We start from the raw sequence: 8,252 nt of genomic DNA, 5'->3' as shown, positions 1-8,252 counted from the left end.
TCCCTCCCTCCCTGGCCTCTGGTGGCCCCTCCTTCCCCATTTAGGGAGGGGCTAAGCAGGACCCAGTGGAGGAGTGGGATGGGGATGGGAGAGACAGGTGTGGGGAGGGCAGGTGCAGGTGACTAACTCCATTTCGCTTCTTGGTTTCCGTCTAAGACACACCCTCCTGGCCCCCAGGAGTAACATCTCTGTCTGCCTAATCCTCTGGAGAAGTATCACTAAAGGCCCCTGTGATGTTATAGTGGCTGGGGTGGTAGCAGCATCTCCTGGTTCCTGGGAAATGGACAATGGGTTGCAGCCCCAGCTGACTACCAAATTTTGGTCCCTGGGGGGCACTGGGACGGGCATGCAGGCAGGAATTAAGCATCAAATTCATCTCACTTCAGTCCCCACTTTGTTTTCCCAAGTCCTGCTCAGCCACGGGATGAAGGAGTAGGATTTGTGATGTCACCATGAGTTTGTGTGATGTCATAGCAGCAGAGGCAAGGGCTGGAGCTGCCTGTTAAGAAGGGGCTGCTCAGGACCCCTGAAAGTTCTCAGGACCTTGCCCTGGCCTTGGCTCTTCTGGTGCACTGAAGGCCGAGGGTGTGGAGCTGTGCATCTGCTCCAAAGCGCCTCCCGAGCCAAAACCTGCTCAGTTGGGTGCGGCTCCTTGGGCCAGGAGGGACAGAATGGGCACAGAGAGGTGAGGTAGCAGCTAAAATAGGAATAGGAGTAGTCATAATGGCAAGCACATAGTGCTCCTATGACTCAGCCATTGTTCTTGGTGTTTTCCATGTATTATTTGATTTAGTTCTCCAAATACTCTGAGGTAGGTGCCTTTATGCCCATTTTACAGATGAGCAAACAGGCTCACAGAAGTGACTTGTGCACATCTCCTAGCTTGATAGTGAAATCAAGATTTGAATTCAGACAGCCAGAATCCAGAAATCGTGGTGTTCCCCGCAACTGCTACGCTGCAAGAGTTGAGGACTGCACAAGTGCTTGTGTAAAGGACCCCAGAGGCTGTGAACTTGCCTCTGAGAATTCCCAGAGGGATCTGGGCAGCTGGTGGCCCCTCCCCCTTATCAGTGCCCCCAGGCCCGCGGTCTCCCCCTCCACCCCCTTTTGATTTCCCTCCGGTCTCCTCTGCTGATTCACTGCCCTCTTCTCACCACTTCCCCGCTATGACCCCGGTTCTGCAGCTGCTGCCGCTGCTGCTGCTGTCAAGGGCCCAGGGAGACCCAGGGGGTAAGCCATCCCAGTAAAGTTGCAATGGCGGGAGGAAAAACTGAGGCGGGAGGAAGGGCCGACAGGAGGGTGAGATGTATACGGCAAGATCCAGGATGGCAAGACAGCATGGGAGAGGCTTCAGACTACGTGGGAGGGTCGTGTTGCCCTATGGTCTTGTCTTAACCATCGCCTCTGGCCTCCCATAGCTTCACTGAACGGCCACCCCGGGGACCGCGTGAATCTCTCCTGCAAAGGGGTCTCGCAACCCACCCGTTGGGTCTGGGCACCTAGATTCCCGGCCTGCAAAGGCCTGAACAAAGGACGCCGCCCGATCCTGTGGGCCTCTCCGAGCGGGACCCCCACCGTGTCTCCTGCCCAGCCCTTTGCTGGCCGCATAAATGCCCTGGACCTTGGTATCCGGAAACTGGAGCTGCTCTTGAGCGCGGGGGACTCGGGCACCTTTATCTGTAAGGGTCGCCAAGAGGAGGAGAGCCGTACGGAGCTTCATGTGCGGGGAGACCGGGCCTACTGCAAAGCTCTGGGTAGGTCTATGCCTTCATGCGCAGGGGACCTAACTCTGACACGCCCCCGGCAGGGAGAGAGGCCTCGGCTGGGGGTTCCTGGCGGGGGCGGGGCGGGGGCGGTTAGCGCTCTGTCCCCGCATCCTGACCTCGGCATCAACCACTCCCACCCCGCTTCCAACGTTCCCCTAGGGTCGTCGTATTCCCAGATTCTGATCCCGCTGCTGGGCGCTGGTCTGGTGCTGGGCCTCGGAGTAGTGGGCTGGGCCTGCTGGCGGCGCAGGTGAGCACAAGGGGCGGAGCCTGACCCGAGGACAGGCCCAGAACTTTCGCAGACCAAAGCTAGATCAGGTGTGGTTTGAGATGAATGGGGGAGGTTAGAACTGGGGGGCGAGGCCATGGGCTGGTGGGTGGAGCTCTAGCTAAGGAGGCGAAACTGGAGGCGGAGCAGGCTCCACGCGTGGGTTGATGTATCTGTGGGGGTGGGATCTACGTTGTTTTCCCGGTCAGAGCCTGAAACTGGCTGGGTCGTTGTTGGCGCATCCGGGATGGGGGTGCCCAGAACGAAGCAAGACAAGGTTCAGTTCAGTTCAGTTCAGTCGCTTAGTCGTGTCCGACTCTTGCAACCCCATGAACCATAGCACGCCAGGCCTCCCGGTCCATCACCAACTCCCAAGTGCTTCTCAAAGACTCTTACCCATCCTTTACAGGCGCTCGCCCCCTCATCGGCCTCGACCAACCCCCAGATTTGGTGAGACTAACTCCCCCGCAATTTTCCTTCTCCGCACATTCCCCACCCAGTACCTGAGTCTGAGCCCTTGCTGGGAGCAGATTGGTCACCTTCTCTCAATCCTTCAGCTCTGTCCCCCCGACATAGTTCCACTCGTGAAAGCCGAGCCCCAGAGGCCAGAAGAGGAGGAAAAGCCCAAGATGTCAGGGGACCTGGATCAGGATCGGTAAGGGCTTGGGGGCGGGATGGTGGGCTTCAGAATCTTTGAGTCTAGTGGACGGAGAAAGACAGAGGCCTGGATACCCAGGGGAGTCAGACTTCTGAGACTTTCCTGCCTTCCTCCCCACCTTTCAGAGCCTGCTCTACGCAGACCTGGATCATATGGCCCTCAGAAGGTCCAGCCGACTGTCCCCAGTGGTCCCTGCTGATGCCTCCACCATCTATGCTGTTGTAGTTTGAAGGGAAGCCTTTACAGCAAACCTCACAAGCTGGGGCTCCCAGATCTCCATCACACCCCTCCCCTTCTTGGCCCTTCACCTGGCAAAGGAAGGCACCATGGGATAGAAATGAGCACTGGACTGGGAGTTGAGAGACCTAGGTTCCAGGCTATCTCTGCTGCTGATCTTGGTCCTTCCTTACCCCTGTCTCTTACACCCGTTTCCCCACCTTAAGACACCAGCAACTCCTAGTCGTTGCCCTATCTCTTCACTTCTCTTCACAGTCAAGCTCTTTGAACCAAGGGCTGTCTCTTCCATTTTTTCTGTCACCTGTCTCTTCCATTTTTTCCTTCGCTCTTACTACTCACCTGGTCTCCATGAGATTGCCAGTGATGTATTAATAGCCACACGCACTAGATGTTTTGTTAGCATTCATCTGGCTTGAGCTTTGATTGCTCTCTTATTTAAGCTCTGGTTTTCTTTAATGTTGGTGTCTTCCTCCTGGCCTCCCTTTCCTTGCTCCCTATTCCCACAGTATTCCCCACAATTCCAGGTTTGTCTTTTTAATATCTGCTTTTCTCCCTCTTCTAGGATGCTGTCATCCGCAGTCAGTCCTCGGCCTTTACTTTAACTCTGCAAACAACACCCAGAATTCCCTCCAGTTCCCATCTCTGATATGAGATTTCCAAACTATCCCTCAGACATCGCTGCCTGGCTGACCCGCTTTTGCACACAGCAGGTCCAAAAGCCAGTGCACTGTCATCTCCCAAGCCACTTATTTAATCCCTCCAATGCATCTTTCTTGATCAACCCTGTTGCCCAAGCCAGAAACTGGGAGTCATGCAACCTCCTTCCTCTCACTCCCGTATGATAAACCAAGTCCTGTCTTTCTGTTTTAATGTCGTTGTCCAATCCACACCCTTTTCATGTCCAGCACTGCCACCTGAGTGAGTCCAGTTTTCCCTGGACTTCCCGTAGCCTCATCTCATTCTCCTGCCCTTGCTCTCTTCACTGAAACCAGAGTCTCCCCGAATGCTAACCTCCTGACCACCCACATTTCAGCAGTGTTTCAGTTCTGGCCCTCAGCCTTGGTTTCAAGGTGCTTCAGTACTTTACGTATTCTTCAGGCTTATCTCTGCCTAGAACATGACAGCCTTTGAGAAATTCTCCCAAGCCCACAAATATGCCCGTGCCCAGTGCAGTTCCTTCTTCCTGGTTTACACTTTGTCTCCTTCTCACCATGCGCCTGGCTAATTCTGATTTATCCTCAGGACTCAGTTCAAATGTAGTCTTTTCTGAGAGGCTATTTCTGACCCTCTTGGCCCACTCCTGCATATACTTTGATACTCTCTGGAGCCCCTTATTTCTCTCATAGCAACAGCCTCCTGTGAATTGTTCCATTACAACCTGTATTTCAATTTACAAGAAATTTTCATGTACTGTGAGTTCCCTGATATCAGGAGACTGACCCTTTTTCTCTCACCACTAAGCCTCGGTAAATGAGTGAAAATGAATGTCCCTGGAAATGTCATTTCCTCCTATCAGCTCGGGGATGGGCTGTTGATCTCCAAGTCTCTGAATCATCTGACATTTAGATAAATTCAGTGAGTGACTCACTCATATTTTCCCTTCTCTGCCCTGTACATGCTCCCCACAAGAGAAATTATTTCCTGTCCATCTTGTACCCAAGCCCCCACAACAGGGCTGGACAGTGAGTCAGTGTGTGCAGAGTGAGGGTTTGATGAATGAAGAGGGTCTCCCCCCCAGCACTAACCCCAACTTGGGGTTTCAGCCCTGCCCTTGTCCTTCTGCTCCAGTAAGACACCAGTCGCAGTCCGGTCTTAAAGGTCAGTTCTATTTTATTAGTTCTTGAGGAGACGACTCACCCCGTGGCCTCTATCTTTTTTCTTACTCTGTGCCCTCCTCTATCTTGGGGCTCTCTCCCCACTACTGCCTAATCACCATCCTCTATCTAACCTTCCTTCCCCTTCTACTCCTATGCCATTCTACCCCTGGTCAGCCAGGACCCCAGGCCGGGCTCTCAGTTGTGGGGGCGTGTGCTGAGCACCAGGCATAGGGAACTGAGCCCAGCGCCGGCCTTCTCCAGTTCTGAACAGGACACAGGTACGAGGGTGACGTCAGAAAGCTTCTGCAGGGCCTGCAGGGAGGACAGCGTGTGCAGAGAAGGGAATGAGACCCCAAGACCCGCAGGCGGGGCCCCCTTTCAGCCAGCTCAGAGTGGCCCCACTCAGGGTTTCTAGAAAAGGCACCCCTTCTTCCTCCCACAAGGAAGGCCTGAGCCCCATTTCTCTGGTTGGGGGTGGTGGTAGAGCTCCTGCCTCTCTCACCTCTTGGCTGTTGGGCAGGTCCCCACCTCCGCGGTGCAGGAGGAAAGGGGGCAGGCCAGGCTGCCCAGGACGCAGAAAGAGACAGTCAGCTGCTGCGTCATCCGGGAGGGTCAGGGAGGCATAGGGGTGATCAGTCAACACTGCCATTGCCTTGGGGGAGAAGAGAGAGGAAACACACAAGGCTCAGCCTATCCACAACTGAGTCCTGCTGCCCTACCACCGCTAAGGGCGGGGGGAAAGAGTCACATTATTGTGGAATAATAATAACATCAAGCACATGTCAGTTACTATGTGTCAGACACTGAGTGCTTTAATTAACTTTGCTAATTTCCACCTCGGACTCACAGGCAGTTCTTTCCACCTGCTAGCCACTTCTCTGCTACTCCAGACCCCACCCATTGATCCTATCCATCCTTCAAGACACAGATTAGGAGTTTCATGAAACCCCGGAAGACGATGTTAATTGTCCCTGTCCCTTGGTGTTCCAGCTGCCTGTCCCGCTTATAGTAACTTGTTTTCTCACATAGATGGACAGCACAGTGAGGGTAGGGGTTGGAGCTAATTCTCAGCTGCCCTGCTCCCCGACTCCTGGGCCTAGAGCCACGCCCACTGTGGTTGGCTGGCCTCCAACTTGCCCCACCCCAGCCCCGCCCCTTCTCACCCTGACAGCCTTTTGGGCAGCCTCGCTGGAACCCGCCACCACGGTGCGGGGTCCCCCCATACCGCAGAGGCCACGCAGGTGGGAGGAGCTTGTGACGGGCACCGTGGAGACGGCAAAGTCCTAGAGGGAACAAGGGAAAGTATTCAGTGACGGGATAGCCTAAACACAGGCTACTCTCAGCCACTTCCTCCCCAGCCCCCCTCTCCTCCCCGCCCAGGTCCCTCCGACCCCATCCACCCCCGACTCCCCCCACTCCCACCCCAGCTCCTAACCCGGAACGTGTCCGCCACGATCTCAGCTCCTCGGTGATTGGTCCACTTGGAGAGGCCTACGAAAAACTCCCGGCCTGAGCCCAGGGAGGTCGTCGAGGTATGAGGCGCGAGTAAGTTGGAAACCAGTCTGGACGTGGCCCATTCTCCCAAAGTCAGCCTCCCTGTACCAAGCCCCAGGGTGCAAGCACCCCAACCTCACCGGTGAAGAGAACATCAGTGCCATCCAGCGTCGCGTTCTCGTCCCCCATCTCCACAATTCGGAGCCCTAGGTCCTGGAGGGCTTTGCGGATTCCATCGACCTTAGGGCAGGAGAAGAGGGAGCGAAAGAGATATTTCCACCCCCATTCTTCCCTAAAGCCCGGGATGTCCATATCCTTCTTTCCCCCTACTCGAACCCGTGCCCAGGTGCTCACCTCCGGCCTGCGGGCGGGGCTCCAGGGCCGCGTGATTAAGGCCGTATCCCCTTGGATCACGGCGGTGTCACCGAGCAGCGGTCCCAGCGGCAGCAACTCTTCAGGAGGCAGTTCTACTAGTTGCAGCCCCAATCGCTGCCTCAGTTTACCCCCCAGCACCCCATGTTCCCTCTGAGCTTTGGCTAGGTCCAGAGCCGGGAGGCCAGCTGCTGCACCCTCCCCCGACGCCAGGCTCTCCGGGACCCCCCGGATCAGGGCATGGGAGCAGCGGCCCAGCCCCTCTCCTGGCGTCCCCATCCCATCCACACAGACGCCCCCTCCGGCTGCGCTGATTTCTTAGTTTTCTCTTTCTACTTCACCTGTCTGGGAGAAGAAACAGAAAGGGGGGAGGTAGAAAGAGAGACATGCAGAGAAGGGCGTAGGGGGATGGTTAAGAGCGCCTGGGTCTTCCGTCTGCCTTCTCCGGCGCCCCTCCCACTCCGCCCCACCCCCTCCAGACCTTCCTCTCCTGCGGACCTCACTCCACCCCGCGCCCTCGCGGATCTGCTGCTTTAGGGGGGTAGTCCGAGGAACAAGATCGGGACCCCTAATTTCCCAAACACCTGTTGCCCCTGCTTGGGGGTTTTTGAGAGGTCCCCGCCAGGCGCCCCTCTTGGCAGCCGCTAGGATGCGCTCACTCCCCAAAAATGCAGCGGCCCCGCCCCCTTAACCCTCAGCTGCTCGCTGCCTTAGGGACCCGAAGTGCGGCGAGGAACCCACAGGGTGATGGGACAGGAGGAGACAGCTGGGAGAGAGTTAGAGCCTGGGGGATGAAAGTCTTGGATGTCCGAACGAGAAAGGGAGAGAGGGTCAAGGAGAAGGGAATAGAGCCTAAGGAGTTAAACATCCTCTCTCCACCCCAATCAGTCACTCCGTCCCTAGCGCGACCCAGTGTAAACCAGACTCAGTCCCGGAGGACTGGGAGAGGTCTAAAACAAAATCCGAGGGGCGGGGAAATTGGGGGGCGTGGTTCTGGGGAGCAGGCGCCACTCGGGGCGCCAGGACCCGGTCCCACAGTCTCCTGACCCATCTTCCCCAAAGTCCACCCCGACTCAGCTCCGCACCCAAATGTCGACCCTCCGCACTGTCCCGGCGCAAGCACGGGTCCAGCATTCCGGAACTCCGGTCTGCATACGGTCCAAGGGACACCTCCCACCCCAGACTCACCTCCAGAGGCCACCGCTGCTCTGGCCGCTCAGTGATCTTGGCTGGAGCCCCACCCCCCTGAGGACAGAGTTGCTGAAGAAGAGAGTCGTAGCCTTGAAGCGTCGGGGACCGGAGCTTTGGCTTTGAGGGGTCCCCGGGTAGGCGAGCTCAAGTACTACAGTGGGTCGGGGGCACGACGGTCTGGCGGCTCCAGGGCATTGTCTAAGCGGGACGGGGCGGGGCTCCTCGAGGTCACGCCCATTCCGCCCTGCTATGCCTCGCCCACTCCACCCCGACTGCGCGCCCCCCTTCTCGGAATTCCGCCCCGCCCCAAGATCGCTGCCCAGACCCACCCAGATCAGGCCAGCCCCGGCGGCTGGGCTGCAAATGCGGCATGGAGCCCAAGATAGCACTATCGTGGACCTACACATAAAAATGGCAGCTCATCACAAGCACCCCTCTTCTAAATTCCT

At 56.8% G+C, this 8,252-nt stretch overlaps 2 protein-coding genes across 5 annotated transcripts; one reads left to right on the top strand and one right to left on the bottom strand.

Annotated features, from left to right (window-relative positions):
• The first annotated feature begins 1,122 nt into the window (after positions 1 to 1,122).
• Positions 1,123 to 4,414, top strand: MPIG6B (megakaryocyte and platelet inhibitory receptor G6b). 3 transcript variants are annotated; one of them, XM_088831405.1, is made up of 6 exons: positions 1,123 to 1,230; positions 1,419 to 1,754; positions 1,926 to 2,016; positions 2,444 to 2,484; positions 2,611 to 2,689; positions 2,820 to 4,414. In XM_088831405.1, the coding sequence occupies exons 1-6, from the start codon at positions 1,167 to 1,169 to the stop codon at positions 2,920 to 2,922; spliced, it is 714 nt and encodes a 237-aa protein (XP_088687531.1). In that variant the 5' UTR covers positions 1,123 to 1,166; the 3' UTR covers positions 2,923 to 4,414. The 3 variants fall into 3 exon arrangements, with proteins under 3 accessions (XP_088687531.1, XP_055262243.2, XP_088687532.1); XM_055406268.2 differs by having other exon boundaries at positions 2,592 to 2,689; positions 2,818 to 4,414; XM_088831406.1 differs by lacking the exons at positions 1,926 to 2,016; positions 2,444 to 2,484 and having other exon boundaries at positions 1,419 to 1,828; positions 2,565 to 2,689.
• On the bottom strand, positions 3,389 to 8,224 carry DDAH2 (DDAH family member 2, ADMA-independent). Of its 2 annotated transcripts, XM_055406265.2 has the most exons (7): positions 7,801 to 8,224; positions 6,595 to 6,957; positions 6,381 to 6,480; positions 6,182 to 6,255; positions 5,910 to 6,029; positions 5,249 to 5,398; positions 3,389 to 5,058 (listed from the first exon to the last, which is right to left on the bottom strand). In XM_055406265.2, the coding sequence occupies exons 2-7, from the start codon at positions 6,889 to 6,891 to the stop codon at positions 4,942 to 4,944; spliced, it is 858 nt and encodes a 285-aa protein (XP_055262240.1). In that variant the 5' UTR covers positions 6,892 to 6,957; positions 7,801 to 8,224; the 3' UTR covers positions 3,389 to 4,941. The 2 variants fall into 2 exon arrangements, with proteins under 2 accessions (XP_055262240.1, XP_088687530.1); XM_088831404.1 differs by having other exon boundaries at positions 3,389 to 5,398.
• Between the last annotated feature and the right edge of the window lie 28 nt (positions 8,225 to 8,252).

This window comes from Moschus berezovskii, chromosome 23 (genome assembly GCF_049115385.1).
Source record: "Moschus berezovskii isolate FMDL1 chromosome 23, NW_MosBer_1.0, whole genome shotgun sequence".
Classification (NCBI taxonomy): domain Eukaryota; kingdom Metazoa; phylum Chordata; class Mammalia; order Artiodactyla; family Moschidae; genus Moschus; species Moschus berezovskii.
Note: the sequence above shows the minus strand (reverse complement) of the source record. Positions and strands in the feature narration are given on the sequence as shown.

Coding starts and splice junctions, on each gene's coding strand:
- MPIG6B (XM_055406268.2), top strand. CDS start 1,167: ATGACCCCGGTTCTGCAGCTGCTGCCGCTGCTGCTGCTGTCAAGGGCC. Junction 1,755..1,925: donor GGCCTACTGCAAAGCTCTGG/GTAGGTCTATGC, acceptor ACGTTCCCCTAG/GGTCGTCGTATTCCCAGATT. Junction 2,690..2,817: donor GGGGACCTGGATCAGGATCG/GTAAGGGCTTGG, acceptor CCCACCTTTCAG/AGCCTGCTCTACGCAGACCT.
- DDAH2 (XM_088831404.1), bottom strand. CDS start 6,891: ATGGGGACGCCAGGAGAGGGGCTGGGCCGCTGCTCCCATGCCCTGATC. Junction 6,481..6,594: donor GCCCCGCCCGCAGGCCGGAG/GTGAGCACCTGG, acceptor TCCTGCCCTAAG/GTCGATGGAATCCGCAAAGC. Junction 6,256..6,380: donor CACTGATGTTCTCTTCACCG/GTGAGGTTGGGG, acceptor CCCTGGGCTCAG/GCCGGGAGTTTTTCGTAGGC.